The sequence below is a fragment of the Colobus angolensis genome, unplaced genomic scaffold, assembly GCF_000951035.1.
Source record: "Colobus angolensis palliatus isolate OR3802 unplaced genomic scaffold, Cang.pa_1.0 Scaffold189, whole genome shotgun sequence".
In the NCBI taxonomy this organism is placed as follows: domain Eukaryota; kingdom Metazoa; phylum Chordata; class Mammalia; order Primates; family Cercopithecidae; genus Colobus; species Colobus angolensis.
In genome coordinates, this window is record NW_012115032.1 from 703,565 (window position 1) to 723,157 (window position 19,593).

The window sequence follows — 19,593 nt, forward strand, 5'->3', positions numbered from 1 at the left end:
AAATTAGAAACTAGTTACTTGTGTATTGACAGTTTGTTTCCAGGTGTAGTCATTCTACCTAAAAATCTGGTTATACTCATGACCATTATTACTTACCCTGGTATCATTCCTGGAAATGGATAACTTGCATCCTACTCAGGCTAAGTTGACAAAGTTTTAACTGAAGAGTTCTAACTTTATGCTGTTTTCCACTTTATTGCATTACTAAGGACAAAATATATAGTTTTATTAAAAATGAAATAAATTTGCTGCCTTAAACTACATTTGATGGTAAACTGAATTCCTTCCATAGAGTAAGCACCAAGAGCAATTGATGGTCCTGGGCAATTGATGCTCCTAAGCAAGTGATTCTTCACCATACAATGATTTGGGATGCCTTTAAGGGTATACTTGAATTGGATATTTTCAAAAGCGCCCACTTTGTAGAGTTTATCATCACCAGTTTCCCCAGTGGAATTTGTAGAAAGTTAATAGAATGAAACAATCTTATTTTGTATAATGGGGAATAGAATACTGAGAATGTGTCTGAGAAACATGGCACTGGTAGGAAAAAGTAAAGCAGTTTATTCTCATCTGCTCAGTGAGCTAAGTCATTTTAACTTGAAAATCATCACAATTTTCATGAAAACTTCCACCAACTTTATTTTTCCCCAGCTTTAGTAAGATATAATTGACAAATGAAAATTGTATAATTGTATATATTTACTGTATACAACATGGTTTTTTGATACATGTATACAAGTTAAATCTTTGTGTTTCCTTAATCAAATTCCTCACTTTTTTGGAAGTTGACAGAATTTAATCTTGAATTGTGTCCAATAACTAGCTTTTACCAATATTCAGTATATTTTGGATAAGAAATGCGTAACAGTTTATTGTTTAAAAAAAAGCAATTTTAGTATGTAGGAACTGTGTTTAAAAAGCATTTAAAATATCATTTATGCTAGAGTTTTCAAGGTTTTTTCGTCCTAAACCCTTTAACCAAAAAAAAAAAAAAAAGGTTTATGTGAAATTCGAAGTAAATAAAAGAGAAAAAGCAGATCTGTTCTGGCTGAGGCTGAGTTTGAGGCCTGTAAGACAGTCTACCTGCAATATGGTTTTGCTGTGTCCCACCCAAATCTCATCTCAAATTGTAGCCCCCATAATTCCCGCATGTTGTGAGAGGCACCTGGTGGGAGATAAATTAAATCATGGGTGCAGTTTCCTCCATACTGTTCTATGGTAAAAATGAGATCTGCTGGTTTTTTAAGAGGCTTCCCCTTTCACTTGGCTCACATTCTCTGACTTGCCTGCCACCATGTAAGACATGCCTTTTGCCTTCCTCCATAATTGTGAGGCCTCCCCAGTCACATGGAACTCTGAGCCCATTAAATCTCTTTTTCTTTATAAATTACCCAGTCTCAGATATGTCTTTACCAGCAGTGTGAAAATGAACTAATATAGCCTGTTTCCTCTGTCCCATTTACCCATTTTCTGAAGTGGAATACAAAGAAGCTTTACCCTGAACTGCTGGAAAACCATAGTTCTCTATTAATACAAACTATTTGTGGGCTGTAGTCATCCACTATTTGTGCCTTACTCACCCATTGCTTGTGATAGTATCCACCTAATTAGAGGCTGCCTATAAGTCTCTACAAAAATTGTGCACAGATGTTGTATCAGATAGCCATTTTCCTAATTAATCTATATGTTCAACTGTCTAGAATCCATATATGGTCAATATCCTCTGATTATTCCTGGTCATTGAGACCAACCAGGAAAATATCAAATTATCACTACTTGTTTTGTCTTGTTTTTCAGCAATGAGCTCATCAACAGGGGAGTTAACTGTCCAAGCAAGTAAGTTGAGTTAGCTTATATAAACAAGTAATTTTCACATCAGAAAGGACATTTTCAAATATTTGCTCATATTTGCCCATCTGTGCTTCAAATTTTCTTTGAGAGATAATAACTATTTGTACAATAGATTTAAATACTATTTTTTTCTAACTCATGGACTGATCTTTTAGTCATGTTCAAGAAAAAAATTGCCATGGTAACCTTTTGAGGAAATTTGAAGAAAGTATATATTTCTGATTGGGAATACTGGACTTGTTTTTCTAATTTTTAAATATTCCATAAAATGTACTTTCTGCTACAAAATAACATATTGAGAAAGTAATTAATAGGGAGGACATAAAACCCATTGCTTGTGACTGACAGGTTATCTATGAAATATGCTGAGGTCAGGAGTTCAAGACCAGTCTGACCAACATGGAGAAGAAGCCCCATCTCTATTAAAAATAAAAAAATTAGCCGGGTGTGGTGACAGGCGCCTGTAGTCCCAGCTGCTTGAGAGGCTGAGGCAGGAGAATCGCTTGAACCCGGGAGGCAGAGGTTGCAGTGAGCCAAGATCGCACCACTGCACTCTAGCCTTGGTGACAGAGTGAGACTCCACCTCAAAAAAAAAAAAAAAAGAAGAAGAAAAAAAGAAATATGCTTAATATATTCATCTTAATCGCTAACAGTGGCTTCATTAAATCACTTCAAATCACTGTGGCCTGTATTTCAAAAGATTTTACAAAAACAATGATGAATTTGAGCAGTGATGTTCATGCATTTGCCTCTGTGTCTTGCAAACACTCTAAGTCTTTTTATTCATGTATTTATTCATTCAACAAATATCTTTTAACATCTACCAAGTGCCAGAAATTAGACCAGGAGTTGGTGGTACCATTGTAAATAAAACATGATCCCTGCTCTAAAATTAGAATTCCAAAGTAGAGAAAGATATAAATAAATCAGGAAGTATGAAAATAGTGTGATAAATGCTATGGCAGAGGAAGTGCATAGTGCTATGAGAGTCCACCAGAGAGTCAGCTAACCTGGTCTCACAGAGTAAGAAAGTGAACTCTGAAATGCGAGAGAGAAGAGGCCATGAATCCAGTGACAGGTAGGGTGAGTGTCCTGGGTAGGAGGAGTAGTATAGAAAAATGTCTTCAGGCAAGTAAGAATGGGGTCATTTCTTGTAATTACAAGATGTTTCTTATAACTTAATGATCTCATCTTTTTCAGGTTGTGGTAAACGAGTTGTTCCATTACACGTCAACAGAATAGCATCTGGAGTCATTGCACCCAAGGCGGCCTGGCCTTGGCAAGCTTCCCTTCAGTATGATAACATCCATCAGTGTGGGGCCACCTTAATTAGTAATACATGGCTTGTCACTGCAGCACACTGCTTCCAGAAGTAAGTTATTGACCTTAAGTTAGAACCCACTTCTGCTAAAAATCCCTGAGTTTTGTCATGTTCTTGGTAACAATTAATGTCCCAAATATTACTGAAGTAAAATAAGAAAAAGTTATTTCAGGTTCTTCTCTAAAATAATGTTACACTTGCATACTTAATCAGAAATTTGATGGGAATAAAGGAAGTAACAGTCATTATCCTAGTATTCATCAATTATTTCCTCAAAGTTTTTAATAAGGAAACTGTGTAAGGAATCAGAACTATTTTGTGACATCCTAACACAAAATATTCACTAATAACATACACCATTAATCTTTTGTGAAACAATGCTCTCCACTTAAAACTAGTGTCTGTTTCTGCCAAACACTTGGGCCAGTCTCTTACTCATCGTAAATAATCAAACTAATTCCAAAGTAAAATGGAAATTTTCAGTAAATGCAGGAAGTTAGTAACTGTAATGATGGAGAACCAGAACCACAGATCAAATGTAGAGCGCTGACATATGAAGATCTGGGGAATTAGAACAGTTTACAACCAAAATGAGAGCTTGCTAGCATGATAAAGACAGGCAGTTCAAAAGAGATTCCTGGAGTATCAAAGAATTCAGAGAGGCCCTTGGGCTACTCAATGTGACCTTCCCATAATAGAGCACTTCTTCACAATAGTGCCACAAAAGACAAAGCTGAAGTAAAGCATAGCAAATTGTGCTATCATCTAATTGCTTCTGAATGCATATATTTTATTAATGTATATTAAATTATAAAGTCATTTATAAGATAAAATGACTTTTTATAGCTTTTAGTTTTACTTTTCAAGATAATAACCAGTCATTTTTATCACTATTACATTTAAAATTTTAGATTTTTTTCTAAGTAGATTAACTGTATTGCCTTTCTTCTTCATTACCAATTATTATGGTAATAACAAAAACTTCTCGAGTATCTCTATATAATAGGTGGCAGCAGAATTTAGTGGGAAAAATATGTCCCAGGCAGTTGGAGAGCTGGGCAAATTATTGAACCTTAGTGTATTAGGTAATAGACTAGATCTTTTCACATTCTTTTTGACCTGTAAAATTCTAACTTTTGTTACTATAATAAATTTTATCTGCCTAAGAGCATAAATCTTTATAGACACTCTTAATATTCTGAAGAAAATATGTATTAAGAATCTAGGCTGGGCATGGTGGCTCATCCCTGTAATCCCAGAATTTTGGGAGTCCGAGGCGAGAGGACCACTTAAGCTCAGGAGTTCAAGACCAGCCTGGGCAAGATAGTGAAACCCCATTGGAAATAGTGGTGCATGCCTATCATCCCAGCTTCTTGGGAGGCTAAGGCAGCAGGATCCCTTAAGCCCAGGAGTTTGAGGCTACAGCAAGCTATGATTGCACCACTGCACTCCAGCCTGGGTGACAATGCAAGACCCCATCTTAAACAATAGTAATCTATTTTTTAAAAGAATCTACATAAATTCTTAATGTTTGAAAGCTGTGAGAGCTCAGTAAGCTGATATATTAGAAAGCCAGAAATCCCCTATGCTGGTGTCTGGTTTTTCAAAGTAATGGGAAACTTACTTTGCCAAAGTTAGCCATTTTTGTGCTAGATAGTTCTATTTTTGCAAATACCTTTATAGCATTGAACACCAAACCTGCACTCTATTAACTTCCACCATCAATATTTGTTTTTGTTTTTGTTTTTCTCATCTGGAACAACAGGAACTAATTTTATCTCTTCATTCGTGTAACAGCTATTCTTTAGTTTCTCTTTTTTAGACCAAACATAAAATGAGTGAGAATATCCAAACCATGAGTGAAAATAAATATCATTACTGTGTGCTTTAGTTTGCTAAGGATAATGACCTCCAGCCCTATCCATGTCCTTGCAAAGGACATGATTTTGTTCTTTTTATGGCTGCATAGCATTCCATGGTCTATGTATACCACGTTTTCTTCATCCAGTCTATCACTAATGGGCATTTAGGTTGATTCCATGTCTTTGCCATACTGAAGAGTGCTAGAGGGAGAGGATCAGGAACAATAACCAATGGGTACTAGGCTTAATACCTGGGTGATGAAATAATATGTACAACAAAACCCCATGACACAAGTTTATCTGTGTAACAAACCTGCACATGTAACCCTGAATTTCTAAAAATGTATATATGTACATATATATGCATATATATGGGTGTGAAAAAATATATATATATTTACCTCATTTTTGCAGAACCAACTTCCAGATGCCCTACTACATTTGTTCTTATTCTCTGAACATTCAAGACTTTGTCAGTGTCTTCCTTAAAATATGCTTCCAATAACTAAATACACCAAGACAGATGTATAGCTAGTGTCACACATAATAAAATAAAGCAGGAAGTCTTCTGAAAAATACAAATAATACAAATTGGTGGGAGACAGTATTTTATAAAGTGAAGAGCAGAGAGAGGCAGGCAGACATGTGACGTGAATCAAATAGTTTAACCTATCCAGGCTTTATTTTCCTTAAGTATAAAGCACAGTCTTTACTAGATCATCTTCCATTGCTACTAAATGATTTTTCTGATCCCTGTATATACCACAGTCTACCCACTGCCCAAGCCCACAAGTCAACCACATTTACCACATTTGATCATCTCTCAAAGGACTATGCAGTCATCTAATAGACTTTACCACATCCATTCTTGACCTTCAAGAATCTACTCTCCAGAAAGAACCAACATGATTTTTAAAAATGTAAACGAGACTACATTATTCTCTGGCTTAATTATCCAGTAGATTCCCGTATCACTTGAATAAAATGTAAGCATTTTATCATGACCTATGAAACTCTCTAAAATCTAGTCCCTGCTTACCTCTCCAAGCTCACCCCCAACCATTCTTTCCCTTGTGTTTTGACTGCAGCCCATCTAATGCAAGACCTTGGGATTTTTGCCTGGAAACTTGTCTCCCTCATCTCCTCACACTGACCCTCATTTACTATGTCTTAGCCCAAATGTGTTCTTAAAATAGTCATAATGACCTGTTAGTACTCTATTCCATTACCCTATTGTATTTTGTTCATAGCCTTTATCAATGTTTAAGGTTATTTATCTACTTGGCTGCTTGTTTTGATCCTTTTCCTTCTCTAGAATCTTATACTCCTGTGAGCAGGCACCTTAGGTCTTGTTCATCACTTTATCTCCAGCAATTCAGATAAGGCTCAGCACATAGATGCTCAGTAAATATTTGTGGAAGGGATAAATGAATGATATTTTATGTGTATTACAGTTCCAAAAGTCAATAGCTTTGTATTAAATATCAGTTCTAATATGGTGTTTATGTATGTTTTATCTTTCAAGACATTAGCAATAGATTATATTTAAATGATCAAAGAAAACTATAACCAAAGCCAAGTATTCTCAGGATTGTATTTCTCTTATAATAGCCTAAATGCAATTAATGTAGTTCATATACTTTAGCTTAGATATATTCTGTTAATTTCTAACCTTTTCCAGGTATAAAAATCCACATCAATGGACTGTTAGTTTTGGAACAAAAATCAACACTCCCTTAATGAAAAGAAATGTCAAAAGATTTATTATCCATGAGAACTATCACTCCACAGCAAGAGAGTATGACATTGCTGTCGTGCAGGTCTCTTACAGAGTCACTTTTTCAGATGACATACGCCGGATATGTTTGCCAGAAGCCTCTGCATCCTTCCAACCAAATTCAACTGTCTACATCACAGGATTTGGAGCACTTTACTATGATGGTGGGTATCTCAGGATAGCTAACAGAGCACTAAGCCCTGTCTAGGGCAATGTGATTTCATCTCCATCAATATTGTACTGACAGCCATTTCCACACAGTCTGATTGGATTAGTTAAGGTTCTTATTTTGCAAGTGACAGAAATTCAATTCACATTAACCGGTGCACAATAAAAAACAAAGAAACAAAAACTTCAACAAATTTGGCTCATGTAATTTAGAAGTCAAAAAAGCATAATAAGTGTCACTTCAGACACAGGAGTTTATATGATGTCATCTGGCTCTGCATCTCTGAATCTGAATTTTTTGCCCCTGCTTTTCTCTGTGTTGGCTTCATTCAGAGGGATGCTAGCTTCACCTAGTGTCAGAGGTGGCTAACGACACCTCAACACTTACATCATCCTCAACCAAGAAAAAAATACACAGAAAGGAACATTTACTTCTTTTCTTTGCCAGAATTCACATTAATTTCTATTGTTCCAGCTGTGTCTAGGAGGACTCAGATTGAGTGGCTAACTCAAATATTCTTTATGCCTATGTTGCAAAATTTGCTTCAGTACTGAAGAGGCTAATTTAAGTGTGATGGGGAATAAGAATCGTGTAGAGATAAATTGTCAAATTATTTGCCCTCTCTAAAAGGATTCAACTTGATATACTGAACTTAGTCTCGTAAGAAATAATGATGATTTAGTTATTGAATTTTTTAGGCAATCTTAGTGAGACACGCTCTGCATTCTACCATGTGGTCCAGGTACATATGTATAACAATAGCTAGAGAGTTTCTTTAACAGTGGGCTTGAGAAAATGCAAAAGAGCTTTCTGAGAATGACTAAATCTATTTGCAGGATTCTATACAATTTATTTATATACAAGAAATTATAAAGAATAAGCTTTTGATTGTCAGTCTCCCATTAAGGAACTAGGAATAAACTTTCACTCATATAGGCAGGAATAGCTTTTAGGGTCTCTAGATTTTCTCCAGATGTCCCATGTGGTTTGCTGTTTTCTTTTTCATCTTATACAGACTGAAACATGTATTGCTTTCTTTAACGTTCTATTATCAATCACAGAAAATATTACCGATAGTTTACTAATTCCAGTGGATTAGTGCTGCTGTAAACTTGACACCTCCCTAGGTCTGCACTCTCTTGGATGAATCTTCCCTGAAGATAGGGCTTGCATTCTCTGCTTCATAGTCATGGGAAAAAGACATCACAAATCCCCTTTGGCTTCGTGGGAAAAATCATTGCCTTTCAGGAGTTTGAGATTGACACGGAAAAATACCTGTCATAATGCTTTGTGAGTGGCAACAGAATCTGACACTTATAGAGCACTCCACCCTGCTGGAATATGGCTTCTCTTGGTGAGTGACCCACAGGTGCTTTTAATCTATTAAATAGATTAAATTATCCTAAGTACATTAATAGATTAAAAGCGTCCATTCGTTACTCACCAAGAGAGGCCATATTCAAGCCTGTAAAGCAAACCTTAAGAAGTTTTTTAAAATTGAACTCATACAAAGTATATTCTCTGATCATAATAGAATCTAACTAAACATCAGTAACAGAAAGATAATGTAAAAATCCCCAAATGCTTACCAATTAAAAAATATATATGTAAATAAAGGGAAAACCTCAAAGAAATTTGTAAAAACACATAGAACTAAATGAAAACAACAATATATAAATGTATGCCGGATGCAGCTAAAATAGTGTACAAAGGGAAATTTATAGAAAATGCATATTATAAGGAAAGATATCAAATCAATAAGTTCTCACTTCAAGAAACTAGAAAAAGAAAAAATAAACCTAAAACAAATGTAAGGAAGGAAATAATAAGGATAAGAATAGAAATGATTAAAATTAAAAATTTTAAAATAAAGAAAATTAATAAACAAAAAGCTGATTATTTGATAAAATCAATATTTTGCAAGAAGTGTCATTAAACATTTTCACAGAAGATGAGATATAGTTCAGGGATGTCCAGAATTTATGGGCTATGCTTTTCATAACTTGGAATACATTTTACCAACTGGTTTACTGAAGAAGTTGTGGATTTGCACTGTCACCTACTTACAATATATAGATTGTCAGTTTCACCTTACTCTTCTCAGCATCGGGCATGAATTTATTTATTTATTTATTTATTTATTTATTTATTTGACAGAGTCTCACTCTGTCGCCCAGGCTGGAGTGTTGTGGTGTGATCTTGGCTCACTACAGGCTCCACCTCCCTGGTTCACGCCATTCTCCTGCCTCAGTCTCCCGAGTAGCTGGGACTACAGGCACCCACCACCACGCCTGGCTAATTTTCTTTGTAGTTTTAGTAGAGATGGGGTTTCACCGTGTTAGCCAGGATGGTCTCGATCTCCCGACCTCGTGATCCGCCAGCCTTGGCCACCCAAAGTGCTGGGATTACAGGCGTGAGCCACCGTGCCAGGCCATGAATGTTTTTAATTGATGAAATAGTAGGCTCTCTCTCTATATATATATATACACACACATACACACACATATTTGTGTGTGTGTATAATGTATATAAACCAATTGTATTCAAATAACAGGGTAATTTGAAAAATCTCTTAGCATATTTCTGAGATACACACTTAAATCTTCTGAGCACTTTTAAAAATGTGTTTACAAACATTTCTTCAGAAATAAATCTTGGAAATGGTCTTCTAAAGAAACTGGTGTTTGTATAGAGTTTTTTCAAATGTACTTAGTTATTTTTTTAAATTGATGTATAAAATTGCATGTACTTACCATGTACAACATGGTATGTTGAAGTATAGTATATGTACATTGTGAGTGTTAAATCTAGCTAATTAACAAATGTCTTATTTTACATAATTATCATTTTTGTGGCAAGAACACTTAATATCTACTCTTGTAGCATTTCTCAAGAATATAATATATCACCAGTAGGCAACCAGAAGCTGGGGGTCTTTACAAGGGAAAGGGTTGGGGAGATACAGGTCAACAAATTCATATTTGCGGTTAGATAGGAGGAATAAGTTCAAGAGATCTCTCATACATCATGGTGACTATAGCTGATGATATATTGTATTCTTGTATTAGTTTTTTATAACTGTATAACAAATAACCACAAACAGTTTAAAACAGCACTTATTTATTTTTATCTCACTGTTTTCATGAGTCAGACATTCAGACACAGCTTAGTTGACTCCTCTTCTCAGCGTCTCACCAAACTGTAACCAAGATGTCAGCTGGGGTTGTGGTCGCATCTGTGGGTCCTTTGAGGGTTTGCTCAAGGTTGCTGGCAGAATTCCATTACTTGCATCTGTAGAATGCATGACAGCGTGTTGCTTTAACTGTTTAGGAAAGAGGCTCTGAACTCCGGGAAGGCTCGCCCTTTTTGAAATGGCTCAGCAGATTAGGTCAGGCCCACCTTTGATAATCTCCATTTGATTAATTCAAAGTCAAACTCATTAGAGGTCTTAATCGCATCTGTAAAATTCCCTCGTCTTTGCCGTATAACATAACCTAATCATAAGAATCGCATCCATCACATTCACAGATCCTGCCTATATGTGGGAGGAGGGGAATCACACGGGAATCTTGGGGACCATCCCAGAATTCTGCCAACTGCAGGGTCTTGGTTTCACAATCAATATATGGTTTAGTATAAAGAATCCCTGAATGCTTGTGCTACTCTTAGTTTTCTACATAGCCTGCCATAAATACTGGTTTCTAAAACTCAGAATCTAGCTTATAGTCTGCAGCCACCAACTTGTAATACATTAGAAGTGAAATCATTGCCATTTAACGCATCTATATATATGTGTGATATATAACATATATACCTCACATATATTTTATATTTATGAAAGCTCATCATAAACTTTAAATAATAAAATAAATGTACAGGGTATTAAAGGCATTTTATCAAGCCAAAGGAGAAAACTATCTAGGCATGCAAAGTTTCTGGGAACAATCTGGAACCCACAAATAAGAGCTTTAAAAAAGATAAAAGGCCTTCCTGAAATATATGAACTGATTATTTTTAAGGTTAAATTTTCCAGAAAAAAGAATCCAAATGGCTTTCTTGCTTTCAAAAATCTTTATAAAAATGTGATTGGACAATAATTATCATTTGATGTGCCAGATTTAACCAGAAATTCTTTTCTCTAGAAACTGCTTATATTAACCTCATTCTGTATTGACAATTTTACTATGAAAAACATATTAGGAAAGTCTGCTCACTTCACTCTAGCCAAAGATGTTGATTGTAAATACTAAAATAACTTTATTTTTTCTTAAGGGGAATCCCAAAATGAACTTAGAGAAGCCAGAGTAAAAATCATAAGTGATGATGTCTGCAAGCAACCACAGGTATATGGCAATGATATAAAATCTGGAATGTTCTGTGCCGGATGTATGGAAGGAATTTATGATGCCTGCAGGGTAAGTTGGAGGGTTTTTTTTATATTATTAACTCAAAATTTTTTATCTGGCTCAGGATATATTATACGTTCTTTACATAAGGACAAAACATAAGTATCGTGTTAGCTCAAAAAAGTTACAAATGCAAATTTCACAGCACAAAATACTTTTAAATGTTTTATTAAGATAATTGAAGTAAGAGTTTCTGTCATGCTATCAAACAAACAAAATTAGAATTTCTTAACCAGAAATCCAAAGATTAATAAAGTAGTTTATTTTTTCAAGGGGCTCACATTCAAGAAAGAAAAAATCATAAACAGAGAAGTATAAAGTGATGTTATAAGTAATATAATGAAAAGCAAATATTTTCCTTGAAGGAAACATTTTTTGGAACACGTATCAGAGATGAGATGTAAATAAGGCCTGAAGAATAAATAACACTTATCCAATTTCAGAAGAAAATAGTGTTATAGAAAAGACAAAAAGCATAGCCAAAATTATGAAGGTGTGAAATTACAATTCATATCTAAGGGAACTCCAGGTAATTGGTTGGGTCTCAGCATGAGAAGGATGAGAGGAGAAACAAGTAGATAACCATAAGAAGGTGGATTAGGCCATGCTGTGATTCCATGGGTCTTCCCCAGTGCCCTCCTCTGCCTTCTAACATGTATGTTTTCCAATGAAGGTACGAGTGTGTTTCTTCCTGGAGACACTTGCTTTTTAACATGAGATTCTTTAGAACTCTAAGGAGGCTACTCTATGTGGAAATGATGGAATGGTATTGATATCAGGTGGCAGAACGTCCTGTCCAGTCCCACAAACTATACCACATGTGCGACCTCTATCAGAAAAGGAGCAGGGAGCTATGTAGCATAGAGGCTGGGCAAAAGCAGGATCTGGTTCGCAGCCAGCCTCAGTTGCTGAGAATGTGAAGGAAGGCAGGCAGAATTCAGAGATTCCAGCAAAAGGCCATATCATGGGAAACAGGTGGAAAGTGCAGGAGTCTTGGAGCAGACAGGACCGGGGAATTCAGGTGAACCATGAGATTACTGAAAAGCTTTAGGAGGGATTGGTGGTCATAGAGAGGCTTCACTGGATTGGGGGGCAGAGGTAAGCTTTCTGCCTAACTATGCAAAGTAAGTGATAAAACAAGACTCTAGTCACAAAAAATAGGGTAAGTTATCAGGGCAGCGGTGCAGGTACGAGGATCCAAGACAGGAATACAGTGATTATAATTGGGGCATATGGTGAGGGACCTAGTCTGATACAACAGAAGTGCAAGCACCACCATCAGCTAGTCTTTGTCCAGTTTACAAATTATTGATATATCACTCAATAAATCCCATCCTGTATATACAAGATTGGTCCTAAAGCATGTTTTGAGGGGAAAGGAGAGAGAAAGAGCCACTAATTTTTCAACCAGAGGTCTAGCCAAGCAAGACCCAAACACAACTGAGAAGAGGATCAGAATTGCTTATAGGAAAGCCAGAAATGAAAGGCTTTGACAACTTGATCAAGATTTGTGATTCCGCTGTTGTTTCCAGTTCAGTTAAGCGTTTACAAAAGAATCCCTAGTTGTAATTACCACATAGGCAGCTGCTACACTGATTAGAGAACTCTGTCAAGGTGGCACTGAAAATCATTTTAGAAAATGATAGGTGGATGTTTGCAACATTTTCTGAAAACCTATAATTTAAAATCAGGTTGCTGGGAACCTGCTGTATGGGAAAATTAGTCAAGAACTCTCCCTGGTCATTTTTCCGTTTATTCTAACTCTCTTCACTTATTCACTAAAAAAAAAGTTTGAGTGCTCTACTCTTTACTATACATCGTACATATACCGAAGGTAGTCTCCCAATCAAAAACCTTCCTGGAACCTGCTTTCAGGAAAACTACTGTCTAGTGGATCAGATATGAATGAATCAAAAAATTATGCCAATGATAAAGAAAACTTGGAAGGAGAAGGTCATTGTTCTATGAGTATATTTTTAAGAAATGAACATGACTAGCTAGGGTGGTGAAGCTAAGTGGTGAATGGAGTGAACTAGTATCTAGGAAGATTTCAAATGATGATAGAGGCAGGGAGAATTCTAGGAGCTGAAACATCACATGGTGGAACACAGAACGCACAAGACCCAGTGGTACAGGAAGAGGTAGAAGAATTTGTTTGAAGTCAGACTTTGCAGGACCTTGTGAGCCACATTATTTTTTCCCTGTTTTGTAAGGACAATAGAAAGCCACTAAACAGGTTTAACCAAGAGATTTATATTAAATTAGTTAATACCTGTAAAGCTCCCCAAACACTGCCTGGTATATTGTGAGTACTATTTAGACATTTGCTAAATTAAAAGGGTAGAATGATGAAATTTGAATATTGTGAGAAGCGTTCTGGTCAAAGTAAGGAAAAAATCTGGGAAAGGGCAATTGAGGATCAATCAGCAGGTACTGCAAAAATCCAGGTGAAATATGTTAGTTTGGACGAATATGGTGACATGGAGACAAAGATATTTAGAGGTAACGGTGGCAAATGAAGTAATGGATTTCATATGGTTGGAGAGAAGGGGTGGGGCAAAGAATGATATATCAATTCATGGCTTAAAAAACAAAAATAAAATAAACTCCTGGCTTGAGAGGCTGCAGGGATTGTAGTAATAATCAACGAGTTAGGAAAGAGTGACGAAGGTCCAGACCTAGAAAGACAGCATGGGTCCAGCATCAACCACATGGAATTGGAGGTGCTTTTGAGACACACAAGTAAGGAAGTGAGGACCTCCACCCATGCCAGTTCCTTATCTAGAAAAATGTCCCCTGTCTTCCTACCAATTAATAGCCCAAGTTTTAGCTTAATTCTCTTTTCATGTGTGAAACTCCTAAGTCTGTTACCACTGTATCCCCTGTCATTTTGTGTTAGTAGCTGGCACAAGATTCACCTGACACTCAATATGGCTTCTTGCTGCCTTTGTGCCCTGCCTCTTCAAATAGATAGTAAGGACTGTGGAGACTCCTTGCTGATTGAATTTTCCTTGAGTGATTGATTATTTAAGGAAGAGGAAATGAGAATTAGTGAAAGGAAAGAGAGAAAAAAGGGGAAAGTAATACTATTTGAACTATCATCTGTCTAAATTTACGATTTAAAAGTGCACTGCAGCTGGCCTGAAGACAAATCAGTGGGGATGTTTGTTAAAAGTGCAGGCCTAGGATCCCACCCTGGTTCAACAGAATCTTTAGAGGTGGGCATTAGAGATCTGCATTTAAGAACTTCCCTTCATAACGTTTATTCAGAATGAAGTCTGAGAAACACTGATAAACTGATGTCAGTTATAAATCCCAGGATGCTCATGGTAATATAATTATCTTTTCTCATCTACAGGTAGCCCAATGCCTTTTTAATGCTCTGAAAAGGATTTTGAATAATTCCACCTGTCTGTTTCCATACCCTTCATAGTGTATGGAATGTTTCTTGTTATACTTAATAAATTCCATTATATCTTATCTCAGCTGATCTTTTGAGGGTTTTTTCTTTTTTTTTAAATCTTGCACCTTCTAACTTAAGGAAATGGTGAAAAGATCATTATACCGTTTTTTTAAACTGATTTAATCCGTATCACATTAACTAGAAAACTCTATTAAAAAAGTGCTCCAAAGGGAGGCAGAAGCTGACCATCCAAGAATGTCAAGAAACCATGGTGCTATTAGAAGACACTTAAGAAAAGTCCATTTCTAGAACATAAACTAAGTCCATTATAGCTTCAAAAAATGTTCATGTACAGTACAGTAATCATGGATGTTCCTGATGAAAGCCCAAAGAAACATTTGAATGTATAAAGAAAGATTAAATTATGTTTAGCATTTTCGGATAAAAGCCCAAACGAACATGTGAATGTATAAAGAAAGATTAAATTATGTTTGTCATTTTATTAGTCTTGGGTGGGTTTTAATTTGCCCTCATTTGGATACTAGACAAGAAGTTGGACTTCCTATTTTTTTTCTCTATCCCACTGCACCCTTAGCTATGATTTTGTATTAGCCAGATTTTCTAGGTTTCTTCTTTGTTCATCTTTAAAATGTGTAGATTGAAATATCTAAGCATGGAGATTTTACATTCAAATTCATCTCTGCTCTTGCCCCAAACCCATCAAAATGACCATAAAGGCAGATAAGGTCAGGTGTAGTGGCTCATGCCTATAATCCTAGCACTTTGGAAGGGACAAGGAGAGAGGTTTGCTTGAGCCCAGGTGTTCAAGACTAGCCTAGACAACAAAGTGAGACCCAATCTCTACAAAAAATGTGAAAATTAGCTGGGTGTGGTGGTCCACGCCTGTAGTCCCAGCTACTCAGAAGGCTGAGGTGAGAGGATTGCGAGAGCCCAAGAGTTTGAGACTATAGTGAGCTGTGATTGCGCCAGCACACTTCCACCTGGGAGACAAAGAGCAGCTCAAAAAAACAAAACAGAAAAACCCCCTAACAATCATTTTGAAAAACTTCTTGGCATCATCTACAAAATATAATCTTCTATATATCTACAAATTGTGCTTAAAAAAAGCTGTCAACTAATAAAAACCAAAAGAGAGAAAACTGAAAAAACTCCAACAAAATTTTGAAAGAGAAAAAGATGGAGGAGTTTTAACTGACTTAGTAAAGAAGAGGTTAAAACATAAATGTCTTGGGTGGAGAGGGGAGTGAAATACCAATTTTAAGTGAAACCAGTATTTTGGGAGATATGGGTGCAGAAATGTAAAGACTTCACAGAGAGTACTTGGAACACCCCATTTCTCCCTATCCTAAATAATCAGTCTAATCCATACCACATCTCTACTTTCCCCACCTCTACCACCTCTCTCCAAGCATCTAAACTCCAGAGATGGGAAGTTTGTACTCTGTAGCAATTGAATCTGAGGCCCTTTAACTCAGTGACACTAAATATAGTAGAAAGCAGAGGGGACCTGTAAAGGTGGGATTATGTGAAAGCAGGCCTCAACCTCTTCCCATGCTTTCTCCCAAAGTGCTGCAGGCAGATATACATAATGCCTCCAACTTTCTCCCTGCAAGAAATTGCAAGATTCTTCTCTAGAGAAGCCCACAGTCTAGAGGGAAAAAAAAATACCTCCATATACTGATATTTAAGAGGTCCCTACTAGAATACAGAGTATCAGCCCAGAAGCCTTCCTACCTACCTGTATTAGTTCATTCTGTGCTGCTGTAACAGAATGCTGAAGACTAAGTACATATAAGGAACAGAGATGTATTTCTTACAGTTCTAGAAACTGGAAAGTCCAAGGTTGAGGGTCCCACATCTGGACTTCATCTTGCCCCACATCTTGCCTCATCATCCCATGCAGAAAGGTGGAAGGCCAAAGAAAGCACAAGATGGGTGGAGGGAGAGAAGGTCAAACTCATTCTTCTATCAGGAACTTACTCCTGTGATAACAAACCCATCCCTATGGCAATAATATGAATTCACTCACAAGAGCAGAGGCCTCATGACCTGATCACCTCTTCTTAGGTCCCACCTCTCAACACTGTTGCATTGGGGATTAAGTTTCTGCAACATACGAACTCCTGGGCACACATTCAAACCATAGCACCACCCAGCACAAAAGCACAGAGCTTACAATCTGCTTTCTAGCACCACACCCTAGAACCAAACAGTAAGAATCATCTCCAGAAATGTAGCAACCATATAATCATAAATTTAAAATCCAGTGGAAGGATTGGAAGATAAAATCAAGGAAATCTCTCAGAAAGAACAACAACAAAAAAAAGACACAGAGGAGAAAAATAACCAGAAAAATTAAGAAGATTAGAGGATAAACTCAGGAGGTCCAACATTAAATGAATAAGAGTTCTGAAAACATAAAACATGAGTATACAATATAAAAAAATAGTAATAAAGACGACTCCTAGTTCTGAAGCTTACATACATCCTATTGAAGAAAAAGTCCAAGTAGTGCTGGGCACCATAAATGAAGTAGTTCTTTCCAAGACATGCCATCATAAAGGATCAGAAGCTAGGGATAAGGAGAACAATCTTAACACTCTGAAGGAAGAAGCATCAGAACACATAGAACTCCTCAACGGTAACTCTAGAAGGTAGAAGATGGTGGAAAACACATTCAAATTTCAAAGGGAAGATTATTTCAACCTAGAATCCTGCCCATGCTAACTAAATATCAATTATGAGGGTGGAATTAAGAATTTTAGACAAACAATGACAGAAAAAAATGTACTTCTGATACCCTCTTTCTTAGAAAACTACTTGAGGGGGTACCTCAGCAAAATTAGGGAATAAATCAAGAAAGTGGAAGACATAAGACCTGAAACTGAAACCTAAACCAACACTAAGGAGTGGTATCATATAATCCCAACATCATAGCTCTGCACCGGTCTTAAAATAACCAGCTCAAATTTGAGCAGAAGTAAGAAAAGATTGTGTGTGTGTGTGTGTGTGTGTGTGTGTGTGTGTGTTGATATGATGAAACTGTTTCAGAGGAAGCAAAAGAACTAACAAGCTATCTGATGTCCTTGAACATTAGTAAACATTATTATGAGGTGTTGGTAGATCTTTTGGAGCATTCAACAGTGAATAGGTACATAGAAAACTATCCACATGAAAAAAGAGTTGTGTTATTAATTCTAGGAAAGCCAAAAAAGATTTCTGTAATGCAAATATGTTACTTGACTCTTCCATTAATAAGATTTTCCAACTGGTATTAAACATAGGCTGTTAATTTAACCAAAAATAGAGATACTATAATGTAAAGACGTGGTGTGGAAAAGTTGCAAAGAAGTTGTAAAACAACTAAATCCCTAACTGTGTAAGAAAAAAATAAATATTTACTGTCTAAATCTAGAAACTGTAATTTGAGCATATTATCTAATGATAAGGAGTTAGACACTGTAAGAAATTATTAAACAAGCATGAAGTGGCTACCTCTTGGAGAACAGCCTGCATGAGGAAACATGGGACATAATTGCTTTTCAAGCCTCTTCATGTTCTTTCGTTTTTGTCTTTTTTAACTAAGTGCTGTTTACTCTAACAAAATAAACTTTATTTTTTAAATGTGAAAGTTAAACCTTAAGGCTCTTTGTAATTTTAAAATCCATGTCTCAATTAATTATTCTGTGTTGATAATCTATACATGTACTGTCTAGTAACAAAATATGTGATTCATCAAAATATCTTAAATAATGAGCTTTATGTTTAGCTAATTTTCTTTCTCTTTTCTTACGTTTTTATTTTCAGGGTGATTCTGGGGGACCTTTAGTCACAAGGGATCTGAAAGACACCTGGTATCTCATTGGAATTGTGAGCTGGGGAGATAACTGTGGTCAAAAGGACAAGCCTGGAGTCTACACACAAGTGACTTATTACCGAAACTGGATTGCTTCAAAAACAGGCCTCTAATTCGCCATAGAAGTTAAACAAAGAAAGCTGTATGCAGGTCATATATGCATGAGAATTCAACTATTTAGTGGGTGTAGTACACAAAGTGATATTAAATTACTGGATCTAGCAACATGAAACACACAACGTAAGTTATTTAGAATCACTTTAATCAACCAATAATCCTTAGCCAATTTTTTTTTTTTTTTTTTTTTTTTTGAGACAGAGTCTCGCTCTGTCGCCCGGGCTGGAGTGCAGTGGCCGGATCTCAGCTCACTGCAAGCTTCGCCTCCCGGGTTTACACCATTCTCCTGCCTCAGCCTCCGGAGTAGCTGGGACTACAGGCACCCACCACCTGCCCGGCTAGTGTTTTTGTATTTTTTAGTAGAGATGGGGTTTCACCGTGTTAGCCAGGATAGTCTTGATCTCCTGACCTCGTGATCCGCCCATCTTGGCCTCCCAAAGTGCTGGGATTACAGGCTTGAGCCACCGCGCCCAGCCTCCTTAGCCAATTTATAAGGGACTTTTATTTGTAAAGTAATAGATCTGGCTTGAAAAATACAGTAGAGATACCTAGCTCTTTAAATCATGAATGTTGAAGTACAAATGAGACTCAATACATATTTTTGAAGTTAGTCCATGAAATTTTTAAAATGTCTTTATCAAGGAGATCTCCTTTTAACTGAGACATTTTTGAACTCACAAAGTGTTCAAGAAACCCTTGTATAATTCCCTACGTTTCTCTAGAGCTCACAAATCTTTTTTTCTTTTTCCTTATTCAATCAGATTTTCCAAAGCACCTTTCCACCATAAGAAATGAATTTTTGGCCGT

General features: G+C 36.5%; 1 protein-coding gene across 1 annotated transcript in view; it reads left to right on the plus strand.

The window, feature by feature from the left end:
- The window catches only part of TMPRSS11A (transmembrane protease, serine 11A), a 69,569-nt gene extending 50,616 nt beyond the window's left edge, over positions 1-18,953 (plus strand). The window contains exons 6-10 of the mRNA XM_011940282.1: positions 1,801-1,839; positions 3,055-3,226; positions 6,719-6,978; positions 11,256-11,398; positions 18,621-18,953. Of these exons, the coding sequence (XP_011795672.1) occupies positions 1,801-1,839; positions 3,055-3,226; positions 6,719-6,978; positions 11,256-11,398; positions 18,621-18,782 (776 nt within the window). The 3' untranslated portion in view covers positions 18,783-18,953. The remainder of the gene's footprint in view (positions 1-1,800; positions 1,840-3,054; positions 3,227-6,718; positions 6,979-11,255; positions 11,399-18,620) is intronic.
- The last annotated feature ends 640 nt before the right edge of the window (positions 18,954-19,593 follow it).